Consider the following 17,851-nt stretch of genomic DNA (forward strand, 5'->3'; position numbering starts at 1 on the left):
AGAAAAGTAAGTTACACTTCACATGTCATTTCGCTTTTCTCCTTTTTCGCTTTTCGTTGCTTCGGGAGGAGGGTAGAGAGGACTGGCAATCCCGAACGTAGGAGAACCGTCCACTTCCTGGTACCTGTCATTTCAAATGACATTTGAAATGACAGGTACCAGCGCACCCAGGTTACTGTATAGGTGCTGTATAGCGCTCTATACAGTAAAATGGATTGCGCGGGCCTAACGCTTCACGGATGCTTCTTGGACGCAGCTTGCATTTGCATGACATTTCAATACGGTATCGAGCGGTAGGTGAGCCGGACTGTGCGTGCGGCAACCGCGGGTGCACCCGGCACTAACGCAGCTCTTCCTACCGCTCCTTACTGTATCGGCCCGAATGGGGGAAATGTGTTGCCGAATCAAGGTCTCAGACACCCACGTGCATTGGCATTTTGTACATATTGAAATGTACATAGTGTTGTCTGTGGCAAGCCTAAGTAGAGGATGTTACAGTAGTCGAGAGAGGACATTACCAGTGAATGAATAGTAGTCTAAGTCTTTTTCATTCAGATACAAACTCTGCAGACCAAATGAAGTTTAGGGAAAGCATTTCTAATGATCTGATTGATGTGCAGACGAAGAGACAGAGAAGAGTCCTTGACAACTCTTAAGTTATGAATCTTATTAACTATTGGGATTTGAACATTATCAATAGAAATTTTGTCAGGAACAGTGTAAAATGGCTATCTAGCCAAGTATAAAATCTCATTCTTTGCTTAATTCAGTAACGATTTGTAAGAGTCAAGCCACTTTTTAAAAGTGACTAGGCAATTAGTTTTACTGAGAGCTTGTGTGAATGATCCTTTAATAGAGACATAAAACTGTATACCATCTGTAAATATAGAGCGTTACTTGATGTATGCTGTGTAACGGTAACAAGTATTCAGGTACAATAAATCCCTGCCTCAAAGAACTTACAATTTAAGTGGGTACCTGAGACATTAGGAGATAAAGCGACTCACCCAAGGTCACAAGGAGTGTCAGTGGGAGAAGTGAGATTTGAACCTTGGCTTCGCTGGTTCTCAACCCACTATTCTAACCAATAGGCCACTCTTCCTCCTTTAACTCCAAGGACATTTGAATAATACACAAGTCCCATTTTCATTAGTCCTATCATTCCATTCCAGCCCAGTCCATTCCAGGTTCCAAAATCTTCTGGTAACCAATCCAATATTCAAACAACTCATTTAACCAAGTCTTCATGGAATCTCCCACCAGCTTCTCCGCACACGATTCAACAGCTCTCAAATTGCTGGGAACAAAGTCTTGCTCCCAGCCATCCCTTTTGTGATCCTAGAGAACAAAGCTTCAATTTATTTGTGTTACCCCAATGACTCATAGGCAAAGCTCCATACTCTTGTCCAGGTAAGTCCATTGGTTCGAGGCAAACCAGAGCATTTTTGCCCTTACAGGTTGAAAGCATGGATGAGCACTGCCAATAAATCTTTGGACACCCAGGTACCTGAGAAGACCAAATGGGGCATCCTGGCCTCTCCCTTAACCTGCAACTCATTTGGATTAGCCTTGATCATTACCTGAACAAAACCTGAAAAGAGGTCTTCAGGTGGAAATCTACTCATTGCCTGTGGGGAAGAAGTGTCTGAAGAGAGGTTAGGTGAAAACTCCTGTTTGGTACCTAACTCTGACCCATAACTACTCAGAATCACTTTCAATGTATACTGGTGATGACATCTCAGTCTGCGCTGATTCTCAAGTCAATCACCTTCTACTGCTGAAGGTCAAAACTAGGCCTCAAAGCTGAACGTCACAGAAATTCCGGGAAGGTTTCCTTCTCAGAGGCCATTCGGTTTCAATTCGGGCACTCAACACCAATACCAGTCCTCAACATTCAAAACTAAAATGTCAGTGCTAATAAGCTCAACACCACAGGGGAGGCAACAGTAGGCAGATCATATGAGGCTCTGAGTTGAATTTGTTGACTCCAACTGCTCAGCACGCTTCATGTGCTGAGCAACTGCCTCTATATGCCTCAAAGTTCCTGCTTGAAGATTGCAGATCTGAAGAGTCAATGGGACTCAACAGTAGGGCTGACCTTCAATTATTTTTAGGGATGCTGAAAATTCAAAAGCTAGATCTCTGCAGCCTAATAAAGAAAGTGCCTAGGATGGAAGATACAACTTTCCCCATGTGCAGTCACTGAAGAGGTTAGAGAAGAGGCTCCTTTATTCCTCTCCTCTTGGAACCATGCACAAGAGATCAGTGTCAATGTATGTTCTTCAACAGGCCTTGCTGCCATTTTGCCTAAGCTCTATGCTTGAAGTCTGATGCTTGACATAGACTGGGAGATCAAAATCTTTCTTGATTTCTGGGTCTATTCGTTCGGCTTCAGCAACAAAGGGGGGGGGGGTCTATATTTCCTTTGGCTACTCCCTGCTTCCAGCAGTTGGCAAAGCTCCATGATCCTTATGCATTTTTAAATCTTCACCACCAGTTAAGTGGACCCAGACTGATTTCTTCAAGATCTGCATTGGGAGACATGATCCATACCCAGACACTGGATATTTGTTAAAGCCATCAGTCTTCTTCTCTGCCATCATCAAAATGATAATGCAAAAGCAAAATTACAATTTTCCTCCTAAAGTAAAGACAACCAAAGATAAAAAGGGGAGCATCATGGGAGGCCTGACAGAAACCATGAAAAAAGCAGGCCTGCTGACAAGGAAGCAAAAAAAATGTAAAAAATAAAGCTTAGAAACAAGACAGACTGTAGGGAAATGGTAGAAAATATAAAGTCACACTAAACCAAAAAATCAAATGTATCAAAAAAAATAAAATCTCTGGAAGGTTAATCACAGCAAAAACAACTGTTGCTGGAAAGAAACGTGTCTGACACTCACCATGGAATTTCCTGGAAAAATTTGAAAAACTTGTTCATGTTGACATGTCAGGATGTTGTCACCCAAATGAGTGACTGGTAAACTGCTTGTCTTCAGTGAATATTTCTGTTGTAGTCATTGGTGAGACCACAAATGGAGTATCGTGGCCTTCCCAAATCTACATGGCTAATAATGGTTTATGGACTTTTCCTACAGGAACTTGTACAAACCCTTTTTAAACCCAGCTAAGTTTTCACCATATCCTCCTGGCAATAAATTCCACAATTTAATTGTGCGCTGAGTGAAAAAATATTTTCTCAGCTTTCTTTTAAATGTGCTATCTATTAGCTTCATGGATTGTCCCCTAGTCCTAGTACTATTTGAAAAGGTAACTAACTGTTCCTTGTTTATCCATTCCAAGTCACTCAAGATTTTATACACCTCTATCATACCCCTCCTCTCCGCCATCTCTTCTCATGGCTGAAGAGCCCTAACCTGTTAGCCTCACTTCAAAAGGGGAGCTGTTCCATCCTCTTTATCATTTTGATCAGCCTTCTCTGAACCTTTTCTAGTCCTGCTATATCTTTTTTGAGATGGGCAACTCAAACTGCACACAATACTCAAGGAGCAGTTGTACCATGGATCAAAATGGCGTGTTATGATATTCTCTATTTTCCATTCTTTTCGTAATATACCATTCTGTATGCTTTTTTGACTGCTGTTGTGCACTGGGCTAAGGATTTATTTATTTTATTTAACAACTTTTAATATACCGACGTTCGTGGGGCACATCACGCCGGTTTACAAGTAACTCAGTTAAAGGAGGAAATTACAATGAACAGGGGGCCGGGGGATGGGAGCAGGCCAGAAAAGGGGGGGGGGGGGGGGAAAGGAGAGACAGTTATTCCAAGATCCTTTTCCTGGCTTGTGATGCCTAATATAGAACCCAGCATTATGTACCTAGTTTGGATTATTCTTCCCTATATGTATCACTTTGCACTTGTCCACATTAAATTTCATCTCCCAGTTAGACATCCAATCCCCCAATTTTGCAAGGTCCTCACAATCAACTAGTGATCTGACAACTTTGAATAATTTGTATCACTAGTGAATTTGATTACCTCACTCATCGTTCCCTTTTCCAGATCATTTATAAAGATATTAAAAACCAGTAGTCCTAATACAGATGCCTGGGGCACTCCATTATTTAACTTTCTCCATTGAAAATAATGACTATTCAGTCCTACTCTCGTCTCCTAACCTTCAGTAAGGCCAGTGCTAGCTTTTTTGAAGCCCTGTGCAAATAATTACTGTGCTGCAGCCCCTCCTCCCCATTCATTCAATCTCTGGCCCAGACCTACAAAAAAGCCCAGCTTAGTCCAGTGATCTAAACTTTAAAATCTAACATTCCACTCCCTGCCCCTCCCACCGGGCCTTCATACCCTCTCTCCTGGAACCCATGACCAGTGCAAGGGTATAAGGTGCCCTAGGCAAACTTTAAAGTCCTGCAACCCTGCCCACCACCGGCCCTTAACACACACAAAATTAAAAGTTATGCATTTATAATAACAGATTTTGCATGAAAAAGAACATTCAGAATGCAGTCTTCTGAAGTAAAAATATCACCTACAACCTATATTATATTTACCAGAAAATCCAGCAAAAATATCCATGTAGTATTAAGCTAATTATAACACGTGTTGGGTTTGACCCTCAGAAAGCCAAGAGTAAATAATTACAATACAGTAATCCCATTCCAAATCATACGAAATCAGCACTAACAGCCAGCACTCAAGCAATAACAATCCTATCTATGAAAAAGTAACACTGCAAATATTGCACCAGGTCCTAAAATACCAATACACCTATTAGGAAAACAGAACAAGCCAGACTTCTAGAGATGCCTACACAGAACTTACATGCTAGCAGACTACATCACCTCAGTCATACATACTGAACACAGACACAACATCACTAAATACAGTATAAAGAGACCATAAAATATAAATATAAATGGGCAGACAAAAAATGAACTGAAAACTGCCACAGGCCAGACTTTGTATGCACAAAACCAGAAATACTACCATTCTTCATAAAATAATAAAATCAAGAAATATAAAACTTCAATCATTTATTTATATTTATAACCCACCTGCACCTTGGCCTTAGGTGGCAAACAACCAAACAATCATGTAAATCACATCATAACACAAATAAAATTAAACAAAGTTCCCAAAAATAACCTATATACTTCAAAGAGAAGAACCAACTGCAAATTCACATAACAGCCTGCTTCAAAAGAAACGTTTTCAATAAGCCTTTAAATGTTTAAGTACAGTCTATCAGTTTTAATTCCTGGGATAAGGTATTTTTGGCACAGCTATGGAAAATGCACGCTCTTTAATGTCAACCGGCTGGGCCTATCATATGGTTAGAATAACTGCCCTCGCTGTGCTGATCATAGTGATCATATAGGGTTGTATACTCTCAGCACAGAGTTAAATCCATGAGAGAGTGACTAGAAAGAGTAATTTCTGCAAAAGCACTGCGACCTTATATTGGTCTTCCACTTGACTGGAAGCCAGTGGAGGTTGAATAACACTAGTGAGATGTAATCTCTGATGCTGCGACTTAAAATTAAACTAACAGCAGTGTTTTGCAACAATTGTAATGCTTTCAAAGTTGTCATTGGTAAATCAACATAAAGTGAGTTGCAATAGTCCAGTATAATTACCTGCACTACTGCACGAAAATAGTCATGTCGCAGCAACAGTTTTAGCCCACAATGTCCAAAGTTTATGGAAGCCTAATTTAATCATGGCCTTCACTTGCTGGATACAGGATAGTTAGGAGTCAATCAAAACCCCTAGACTCCTAGCATATGTGGAAATTTTCAACTCTTCATTTTCTACCTTAATATATGGTGGATTCACAGGCAGATCACTGCGCTGAAATTACTATGTAATTCTTTTCAGTATTAATATGGTTTTACTATTATGATTGTCATTAACAAAAAAAAAAAATACAGCTGACAAAATATTGAATAATTAAAAACTCAAATTATTTTTTAAATGTCCCCAAATACCAGTAAAATATTTCAAACCATAACACACATTAAACACCCAATAATTAAAAATAATAATGATTAAAAAGAAAACTACCACTCACCATACCTGGGAAATTTTGATTCCCAGTCACCCTGAGAATGTTGTGGATTAGTGAATGTGGGAGGCTACACAAACTTTCTCCTCTCTCTCATACATACTCATGCTCACACGAATGCTCCCTCTCTCGCATGTGCTTACACACACGTTCCCTCTCTCTCATACACTCATGCTCCTTCTCTCACATGCTCTTATCTCACACTTCACTCTCCCTTCTTCCGCTGGCAGCCCTGGACCCGCCTCTTCACTTAGTCTTCCATCAGGTTGCCTCCTCTCCACTTTGGCTGCCAGTGGGATGGAGTTCACTGCACAGCCCGTGGTCTCCTTTCCACTTCGGCTGCTGTTGGCTCCAGGCCACAGTCCCTTCCAAGCTACTGCCTTGTGCAAGAGCTTTCACAGTGGACTGCACAGGCCCTGTCCTTCAGTCAGTTACAACAGAATATTGTATCCTATCCCATGACTTTTTAATTTCCTGACGAGTCTCTCATGGTGTGGGTTAGAGGCAGGAGCTGGCCTAAACAGGCCTAGAGCTGATGATGTCATCAAAGGGCGTCAGGCCCCGTTTTACGCTGCTGGTCCTTTAAGAAGGGCAGGGGCAGCGCACGCACGCACCTAGAGAAGCGGCGTGTTACAAGTGGTGAGATTGCAGTGGCAGTCATGCTAGCTGAAGGAATCCAGCACTTGGAGCTCCTGCTCCGTGAACAGCCCTCCCTGGCGTCAGGGAGCGCCAAGGTGAGTGCGGCGACTCATGGAAGACTGCGGGTCGCCAAGTGCAACAAAAATGTTTTTATTTCAAGTTTTTGCCTCTCTGGTAAGTTACTTTTCAAATTCTCTTTTGGCCTGCCTTATTAATGCTTTACATCTAATTTACCAGTAATTAAACTTTTTTTTTTTTTCATTTGGATCCAACGTCCAGTTTTTGAAGAACATCCTTTTGGCTCACACCTCACTATTTAACTATGCTGGCAGTCATTTGATCTTCTTTCCAATGCATGGAATACATCTAGTCTGGGCTTCCAAGCTGGTGTTTTTAAATAGTGTCCACGCCACATGGAAACTTAACTTTTGTAACCACACCTTTTACTTTTTTTTTTCCTAGTTTTCTCAATTTATCATAGTCTCCCTTTTTAAAGTTAAATGCTACTGCTGTAGTATTCCTTAATGTCCTCCTTTCAGAGATTACATGAAATTTTATAATATTATGATCCGCATTGCCAATCGGCCCCACCACTGTTACCACCACTGCATCACAGTTAGGATTAATTCTAGATTAGCACCCTTCCTCTTGCTGGTTCCAGGACCAGCTGCTGCATGAAGCAGTCATTTATGACATCAAGAAACGTAAGCTCTCTAGCATGTCTCGATGAGACATTTACCCAGTCAATATTGGGATAACTAAAATCTCCCATTATTAATGTGTTTCCTAATTTGTTAGCTTTTCTAATTTCTGTTAGCATTTCATTATTTCTCTTCATCTTGGCCTAGCGGATGTTAGCATATCTCAATTACTATACTCTTCCTCATCGCTTATGGCATTTCTATCCATAGACATTACATGCTGCATTTTGTATCTTGCAGGACTTTTATCCTGTTTGACTATTTCATCCTTAACATACAGCGCCACTCCTCCACCAATTTCACCTGGCCTATCATTCTAATATAATTAGTACCCTCGTACCACAGTTTATCCTTCTTTTACCAGGTCTCTGAAATGCCAACATTGCAGAAGAGACAGAAGGTAAAGTTTGTCTATTTGTGGAAGATAGTAAGATCTACAGCAGAATGGACATGTCTAAAGGAGTAGAGAGAATGAAAAGTGATTTAAGAAAGCTTGAAGAGCAGTTGAAGATTTGGCAGCTGGGAATCAATGCCAAGAAGTGCAGAGTCATACATCTGGGATGCGGTAATCCAAAAGAGCTGTATGTTGATGGAGGGCAAAAGACTAATGTGCACGGATCAAGAGAGGGATCTTGGGATGATAGTGTCTGGGGATGTGAAGAAGGCAAAGGAATGTGACAAGGCGATAGTTAAAACCAGAAGAATACTGGGCAGCATAGAGAGAGGAATAACCAGTAGGAAAAAAAGAGGTGGTGATGCATAGAGTGTCACACATATGAATTTTTACCCACCAGAATACTACATCTACCGGTGAACTGGTAGATTAGTATACTTGGATTTTCAGAAGGCGTTTGACAAAGTTCCTCATGAGAGGCTTCTAGGAAAAGTAAAAAGTCATGGGATAGGTGGCGATGTCCTTTCGTGGATTGCAAACTGGCTAAAAGACAGGAAACAGAGAGTAGGATTAAATGGACAATTTTCTCAGTGGAAGAGAGTGGACAGTAGAGTGCCTCAGGGATCTGTATTGGGACCCTTACTTTTCAATATATTTATAAATGATCTGGAAAGAATACGACGAGTGAGATAATCAAATTTGCAGATGACACAAAATTGTTCAGAGTAGTTAAATCACAAGCAGATTGTGATAAATTCCAGGAAGACCTTGTGAGACTGGAAAATTGGGCATCCAAATGGCAGATGAAATTTAATGTGGATAAGTGCAAGGTGATACATATAGGGAAAAATAACCCATGCTATAATTACACAATGTTGGGTTCCATATTAGGTGCTACAACCCAAGAAAAAGATCTAGGTGTCATAGTGGATAACACATTGAAATTGTCGGTTCAGTGTGCTGCGGCAGTCAAAAAAGCAAACAGAATGTTGGGAATTATTAGAAAGGAAATGGTGAATAAAACGGAAAATGTCATAATGCCTTTGTATCGCTCCATGGTGAGACCGCACCTTGAATACTATGTACAATTCTGGTCGCCGCATCTCAAAAAAGATATAATTGCGATGGAGAAGGTACAGAGAAGGGCGACCAAAATGATAAGGGGAATGGAACAGCTCCCCTATGAGGAAAAACTAAAGAGGTTAGGACTTTTCAGCTTGGAGAAGAGACGGCTGAGGGGGGATATGATAGAGATGTTTAAAATCATGAGAGGTCTAGAACGGGTAGATGTGAATCGGTTATTTACTCTTTCGGATAGTAGAAAGACTAGGGGGCACTCCATGAAGTTAGCATGGGGCACATTTAAAACGAATCGGAGAAAGTTCTTTTTTACTCAATGCACAATTAAACTCTGGAATTTGTTGCCAGAGGATGTGGTTAGTGCAGTTAGTATAGCTGTGTTTAAAAAAGGATTGGATAAGTTCTTGGAGGAGAAGTCCATTACCTGCTATTAAATTCACTTAGAGAATAGCCACTGCCATTAGCAATGGTAACATGGAATAGACTTAGTTTTTGGGTACTTGCCAGGTTCTTATGGCCTGGATTGGCCACTGTTGGAAACAGGATGCTGGGCTTGATGGACCCTTGGTCTGACCCAGTATGGCATTTTCTTATGTTCTTATGTCATTGTACAGGTCCTTGGTGAGGCCTCACCTGGAGTATTGCATTTAGTTCTGGAACCCTTATCTCAAAAAGGATAGAGACTGGATAGAGGCGGTCCAGAGAAGGACAACCAAAATGGTGTGGGGTCAATATCAGAAGACCTGTGAGGAGAGGCTGAAGTATCTAAATATGTATAACTTGAAAGAGAGGAGGTGCAGGGGAGATATGATACAGACCTTCAGATACCTAAAAGGTTTCAATGATGTATGGACTTCATACATTTTCATTGCAAAGAAAATAGAACTAGGGGTCACGAAATGAAACTCCAGATGGGACAATCAGAACCATCATCAGGAAATATTTCTTCATGGAGAGGGTGGTGAAGGCCTGGAATGCCCTTCCAGAGGAGATGGTGAAAAAGAAAACAGCCAAGGAAGCCAAAGCTGCATGGGATAAACACTGTGGATTTCTAAAGGCTAGAGGACGGAAATCAGATAAGCATGCAGGGGGGTAACTTGCTGGTACAGCGGTTATTACCCTTAGCAGAAGGCATGGAGATTATTACCCTTAGGGGCGGATTTTAAAAGGGTTACACGTGTAACCCTTAAACCCCCCCCCTGCGCGTGCCGAGTCTATTTGCATAGGCTCGGCGGTGCAGGCAAGCCCCGGGACGTGCGTATGTCCTGGGGCTTGCAAAAATGGGTGGGGTGTGGGCGGGGCCGTGGGGGCGCGGTCTGGGGGTGTGTCCAGGGCGTGGCAATGGTCCGGGGGCATGGCCGAGTGCCCCGACAGAGCGGCCTGTGTTGGGGCCCGGCAGACAGCTGGCAGGCGTAACTCAACAAAATAAGGTAGGGGGGGATTTAGGTAGGGCTGTGGGGTGGGTTAGATAGGGGAAGGGAGGGAAAGGTGGGGTGGGACAAAAAAAAAGTTCCCTCCAAGGCCGCTCCGATTTCGGAGCGGCCTTGGAGGGAACGGGGAAAGCCATTGGGTCTCCCCTAGGGCTCGGGGCGTGCAAGGTGCACCCCCTTGTGTGCGCCGACCCTGGATTTTATAACATGCGCGCGCATGTTATAAAATCGGGTGTACATTTGTGCGTACTGGGTAGTGCGCACAAATGTACCCCCCGCGCGTAATTTTAAAAATCTGCCCCTTAACCAATAAGCTTTGATGCTTTTAATGTAACTGCCATAAACACCTTTATTAACCCCACTGATATGACAAATTAATGAAGTAGGATAAGGAAGGTTTCATACTTTTTCTGTGACATGCCTCCTCGGCCTTGTACACAGAGTCTTGTAATTTGTAATCATAAACCAACCTCCATCCTACCTTAAAATTTTTTAGAATTTTTATGTGGAAAATTCGTGAAAAACAAACTTTGTGTTATGTGCACTTAAAATTGGCTAGACAGCTTAATCTTCTTCTATTTTTTGTTATATTTTTATGATCTTCGATGCTTGCCGAGTCTAAATAACAGTTAATCACTTCTGACACTCTCGGCGTCTCTGATGTAGTTATCCACTTATAATACTCTCAGCAAATGTTTATCGTTTGTTTTTCACACATTTTTCACATAAAATTTCTAAAAAATGTTTAAGGCAGGATGGAGGTTGGTTTATGATTACAAATTACAAGACTCTGTGTACAAGGCCGAGGAGGCATATCACAGAAAAAGTATGAAACCTTCCTTATCCTACTTCATTAATTTGTCATATCAGTGGGGTTAATAAAGGTGTTTATGACATATTTTTGACCTCACGAAGAGCGGGGATTTTTTTTGGAGATTTAATGCAACTGCAACATTGCTCCCCACTTAGACGGCAGGGGGAAAAGAGGAACTGGATTCAGATGACAACAGAGGGCCCTGATTTTCATGATCTGGGAGACTGATTCGCAGACATAAGGTAAAAAGCGTAGGACTGCTTATACAGCCAAGTCCTAAAGGAAACAAAAAAGCGTGCATGGGGGTAATTTGCTGGTGCGGCAGTTACTACCTTTAATCAATAAGCCTTGATACTTTGGATGCAACTCCAACAGTGCTCTCTGCTTCAAAGGGTCAGGGGGGTGGGGGGGAAGGGGATTTGGATTCAGACAGCAACCAATGACGGCCCCGAATTTTACGGTGTGGGGAACTGATAAGCACTGGGGTAATCTGCACAGAGCAGCAGTTACTACCCTTAACAGAAGGCATGGGATTACTACCCTTCACCAATGAGCCTTGAGGCTTTTGATACAACTGCAACATCACTCTCTGCTTTGAAGTGGGGGGGGGGGTGGGTCGGGGTGGAGTGAAAAAGGAATTCGGATTCAGAGACAACCAACTCGAGCTATGACTTTTGGTTTTTTTTTTACAGTCTGGGGTACTGATGCACAGACATTAAGGAAAAAAAACACAGGACTGCTTTTATGGCCAAGTCGATAAGCAAAGCACATCAAGCAGCACTGACTGATGCATGGAGGTAACCTGCACAGCGTGGCAGATACTACCATGGGAAGCTTGCTGGGCAGACTGATGGACCTTTTGTCCTTTTCTGCTGTCATTTCTATGTTTCTATGTCTACATCTTCGTTCACTGCCATACATTTCAACTCTTCAATCTTATTTTTTTAGACTTCTGGCATTTGCATACACACAATTCAAAGCATTTTTTTAAAAATTATATTAACAACCTACCTAACAGTTGAAGTGGACAGTTTGGAATCATTTATCTCTGTAGGCTTCATTTTTAAATGCACCTAGGCTACTTCTGCCTTTATCACAGCCTTTCTATTTGGATGTTCTAACTTCACTGTTAAGCCAGTATCTTTTGACAATAATTCACTCTAAGCCATAAGCGTCTGAGGAACTGCTGGCATTCCCTCATGATCTAGTAAAAGAATTCAAGAACACCTGGGAGAAGAAGAGAGGACCCCTTACTTATAAAGAAGGGAAAGCCAAGGATCAACTGGAATCTATGGCACTGCAACAGGAAGTAAATTGGACAAACTAGGTACAGCCAACGGTCTATAATTGCCAGCCATTCTATCTTTCTATTTACAGTTTCTGACTTCAGAGCATTGCTTGCAGCCTCTGCCTGAGTGCGGTTTACAATTCCTGACTTTAAAGCATTGTTTCTAGCATTGTTACCTTTCTCATATCTGATTTCAAAGTGCTCTTTAAAGCCCCCAATTGACTGACCTTGGATCATGGCACTCACGGATGGGTGCCGGATCTTGGTTACTAAGAGGAAGATAATTGAAGAACTCCCTGAGATTCAGCAAAGCATCGATGTCATTCTCAAAGGCTCGATGTGCCACCCCTGGAAGGAGAGAGAAAGATCTCAGACAGGTAATCCCAGGACACTGACATATGTTATCCCAGCTACCCAGACCAGAGCTACAAACACTCCCTGGATGTTACATCTCAGGGAATTATTTGCCAAAAAAAAGAAAATGATGTATATATTGTATTTGAACATTCTTAGAAACATATGCAGATAGTTTAACACATTACAACAATGTAATAATGCTAATATCATTCCAATCAATAAAGAATACTTCCGGAACCAAACACCTCATGCCACTTACTCCCTATTCATTTCTCACATTAATATGCAAAAATACAAAAACACACACACAAATAATAAGATGTTGTGAAAATTCTGCATCCACCATAGTGCTGCAACACATACACTATAATTGCAACACAAGATTAAAATAATTTTGTTTTGCAGTGAGTGATACAAGGGTATGTGCCCAAAATGCCCAGTAGCCCTCCTTTAACACGGCCTCGGCCCTTCTCCCCCTCATCAGTGACTCACTTCAGGGTTTCCTGTTCTCCCCCTCCTTCTCCTCAGGTCCAGCAACCTAGTGATGTTGGCACATGAGGGAGGGCGTAGACAAAGGGCAATGACGCCATTGTCGGCCTTTTAAACCCACTACCCCCTCCCAGCACACGTCCTTTTGCATCGGGGGCATTGCAGCGAGACGTCCCATAGAGGTCCCATCTCGACGCAGCATGATCTTCGGCAGCAACATGTAGGGCAATAGCATGCTTTCCAAATTTTTGTGTCAATAGTATCCAGTACCAGTAGTACATAAGAACATGCCATACTGGGTCAGACCAAGGGTCCATCAAGCCCAGCATCCTGTTTCCAACAGAGGCCAAAACAGGCCGTATGGGGTTGGATGGTCTCTCTTTCGATGCTGTTAAGCTCTTATATCATCAACAGCAAACCTCATTTATAACTAATTGTTTGCAACCAGTCTTCTTTTCAATTGCTTGAGGCACTAGACAAGGCTGTCCATTGCCCCTGCTTTTTCTCCTGCCTAGAGCCACTGTTAAATTATATTCAATTATCCAATGGGATGAAAGAGAAATGATTGGGAAAACAAATGTTCAAATATGCAGCTTTTGCTGATGGCATATTGGTTTTCCTTACAGACCCTATTAAGTCGCTGGATTATTTGTTAGAAATTTTTGGGAATTCTGGGGTTTTCTCTGGACTCAGATTAAACAAGGACAAATCTGAAGCACTGGCTTTTCCAGAATCTATTAAAGAGAGATGAGGGTGCTCATTTTCCATTGCAATGAGTAGATAACAATATTAAATACTTAGAATTACAGATATTCACTGTTCTGTCCGAAAGGACGGGCTCCATCTTAACTAGAATGGAACCACGCTGCTGATGCTAACTTTTAAAAAGGAGATAGAACAGCCTTTAAACTAGAACAAGGGGGAAAGCCAACAGTCACTCAGCATTGCATGGTTCGGAGGAATGACTCTTTGAAAGATACTAACGAAACAGTAGAGTTAGGGCATCTCAACCAAGAGGTGCCAATAAAAGCAAGTAGTTCATGTGCCTATAAGTAAAGAATTACCTGAGTTAAAGAATTCCAAATTATCCCTATCATCTAAAAAGCAGGTTGTTAATTCACACAAAAAAAACACACTTTCAAATGTCTGTATGTCAATGCCAGAAGTCTAAGAAGTAAGATGGGAGAGTTAGAGTATATAGCAGTGAATGATGAGATTGACATAACTGGTACCTCAGAGACCTGTGGAAGGAGGATAACCCATGGGTCAGTGCTATATCAGGGTACAAATTAAATTGCAATGATAGGGAGGATCAACTTGGTAGGGGTATGGCACTTTATGTCCAGAAGGGTAAAGTCCAACAGGATAAAGATCATATAAGAGACTAAATGCTCAATAGAATCTAAATGCATATAAATCCTATGTGTGTTGGGTAAGAGTATAGTGACAGGACTATACTACCGTCCACCTGGCCAAAATGATCAGACAGATGATAAAATGCTAAGAGAAATCAGGGAAGGTAACCAATTTGGCAGTGCAGTATTAATGGGAGATTTCAGTTACCAACCAAAAAGGAGAGCAACCACTGCACTCCAAAGAATATCCAACAAGAAAGGTGCAGACAAACTGAGTTCAAGTCCCAATCGAGAAATTTCAAACACACGGTGTATATAAATCAAATGTGTAGCTTTACCTTTTGGAATTGAACGCAGTGGATTTGCCGCAATAAAGCTACACATTTGATTTATATACACCGTGTGTTTGAAATTTCTCGATTGGGACTTGAACTCAGTTTGTCTGCACTTTTCTTGTTAGATTTCAGTTACCCCAATATTGACTGGGTAAATGTAACATCAGGACATGCTAGAGACATTAAGTTCCTGGATGGACTGCTTCATGGAGCAATTTGTTCAGGAACCAACAAGGGAGATATTTTAGATTTAATTTTTAGTGGAATGCAGGATTTGGTGAGAGGAGTAACAGTGGTGGGACCACTTGGCAAAAGCGCTCATATGATCAAATTTGAACTAATGACTGGAATGGGGACAATATGTAAATCTACAGCTTTAAATACTAAATTTTCAAAATAAGGAAAATAATTAGAAAAAAACTGAAAAGTGCAGCTTCAAAGGCTAAAAGTATACAACAAGCATGGACATTGTTTAAAAATATAATCTTAGAAATGCAGTTCAGATGTTTTCCATGCATTAAGAAAGGTGGAATGAAGGCAAAATGATTACTGACATGGTTAAAAGTGAGTTGAAAAAGACTATTTTAGCCAAAAAAAATCCTTCAAAAACTGGAAGAAAGATCCACCTGAAGAAAATAGGAAAAAGCATAAGCATTGTCAAGTTAAGTGTAAAACATTGATAAGGTTGGTTAAGAGAGAATTTGAAATTAAGTTGGCCAAAGAGGCAAAAACTCATAATAAAACCTTTTAAAGTATATCTGAAGCAAGAAACCTGTAAGGGAGTTGGCTGGACCATCAGATGACCGAGGGGTTAAAGGGGCTCTTAGGGAAGATAAGGCCATTGCAGAAAGATTACATTAATTCTTTGCTTCTGTGTTTATTAATGTTGGGGAGGTACTGGTTCCTGAGATGGATTTCAAGAGTGATGAGTCAGATGAACTGAACTAAATCTGGAAGATGTAGGCTAGATTAACAAACGAAAGAGTAGCAAATCACCGGGACCGGATGGTATGCATCTCAGGGTACTGAAGAAACTCAAAAATGAAATTTTAGATCTATTAATTAAAATTTATAACCTATCATTAAAATCATCCATTGTACCTAAAGATTGGAGGGTGGCCTGTAACCCCAATATTTAAAAAGGGCTCCAGGGGTGATCCAGGAAACTCTAGACCAGTGAGCCTGACTTCAGGGCCAGGAAAAATAGTGGAAACTATTCTAAAGAACATATAGAGCATATAGAAAAACATGGTTTACTGGAACATAACATAGATTTTCCCAAGGGAAGCCTTGCCTCACAAACCTGTGTTATGGTTTTGAGGTGTTGGAGTGGATTCTTGGAAACTGCGGTGATGGCCACTCACACGGGGAGGAGCCCCGTGAGGAACCGCAGTACTAGGCTAGACTCTATACACGCAGACAAAGAGAATTTGTATTTATTATACAGCTTGCTGGTACTGTCCGGGGAGCGGACAGCAATGAGGTAACCCAGTAGAAGTAGTCCAGGGGTCCTCAGCAGAGGAGACCAGTCCCACACTCGAGTAGATGATAGGCAACGCAGGGTAGCCGAGGAAGGTCCCGGATGAAGACTCCAAGCACTGAAGCTGAAGGTGAGACAGACTGACAGGGTTAGTACTCGCTGAAGTAGATAGCTGTATTGATGAAGATCCTGGCAGGCAGAAGTAGTTCAGTAGTAGGCACCTAGAGTAGGGAGAGCAAGCCCTCGAGGAGCGAGTACCCGATATCCCAGATAGGTACCTGAAAGACAGCATAAGGGCCCCCAAGGAGCGGGTACCCAGGTTAGTGATGAATTACCCCAAAGGGCAGAGAGCGAGCTTCCTGCGGCAGCTAGGAAGTGGCAGAGCAGCTTAGACCGGAGGCAGTCCAGTCCTTTCTAACTCAGTTTGTTAGCAAACTAAGGGCAGGCTAAATACCAGGATGTGATGACGTCACTCGGAGGGGACACCCCCAAGGTTCCCGCCATGACGTGGATAAAGACGTGGGTGGCGTGTGCGCGTGTACCCTGGGAGGCACTCAGGAAAATCATGGCGAACACCATCGTTATTGCCGTTGCCGTTCCGGGGATGCTGGAGAGAGCAGCATGAAGATGCGGCAGCAGCCATCTTCAGGAAGAAAGGTGAGGCACAGAGGTCGAAGCCGTCTGAGACCGATGGACGCAACAACCTGCTTCATTTTTTGAAGGGGTTAATAAACATGTGGATAAAGTTGAACAGGTAGATGTAATATATTTGGATTTTCAGAATGCGTCTGACAAAGTCCCTCATGAGAGGCTTCTAAGAAAATTTTAAAAAGTCATGGAATAGGAGGAGATGTCCTTTTGTGGATTAAAAGGCAGGAAACAGACAGTAGGATTAAATGGTCAATTTTCTCAGTGGAAAAGGGTAAACAGTGGAGTGCCTCAGGGATCTGTACTTGGACCAGTGCTTTTCAATATATTTATAAATGATCTGGAAAGGAATACGACAAATGAGGTAATCAAATTTGCAGATGATATAAAATTATTCAGAGTAATTAAATCACAAGTGGATTGTGATAAATTGTAGGAGAACCTTGTAAGACTGGGCATCCAAATGGCAGATGACATTTAAATGTGGACACGTACAAGGTGAGGCATACAGGGAAAAATAACCCATGCTGTAGTTACCCGATGTTAGATTCCATATTAGGAGCTCCCACCCAGGAAAAAGATCTAAGCAACATAGTGGATAATACATTGAAAACATCGGCTCAGTGTGCTGCTGTAGTCAAAAAAGTAAACAGAATGTTAGGAATTATTATAAATGGAATGGTGAATGAAACAGAAAATGCCATAATGCCTCTATCGCTCCATGGTGAGACTACCATGTTTTCGCTGCATCTCAAAAAAGATATAGCTGCACTGGAGAAGATACAGAGAAGGGTGAC

At 41.8% G+C, this 17,851-nt stretch overlaps 1 protein-coding gene across 2 annotated transcripts in view; it reads right to left on the minus strand.

Moving 5' to 3' along the window:
- The window catches only part of PCCB (propionyl-CoA carboxylase subunit beta), a 179,318-nt gene that overhangs the window by 68,492 nt on the left and 92,975 nt on the right, over nt 1–17,851 (minus strand). For both annotated transcript variants that reach the window (XM_029616355.1, XM_029616356.1), the window contains exon 8: nt 12,618–12,738. In XM_029616355.1, the coding sequence (XP_029472215.1) occupies nt 12,618–12,738 (121 nt within the window). The remainder of the gene's footprint in view (nt 1–12,617; nt 12,739–17,851) is intronic.

Source organism: Rhinatrema bivittatum, chromosome 9, assembly GCF_901001135.1.
Source record: "Rhinatrema bivittatum chromosome 9, aRhiBiv1.1, whole genome shotgun sequence".
Taxonomy (NCBI): domain Eukaryota; kingdom Metazoa; phylum Chordata; class Amphibia; order Gymnophiona; family Rhinatrematidae; genus Rhinatrema; species Rhinatrema bivittatum.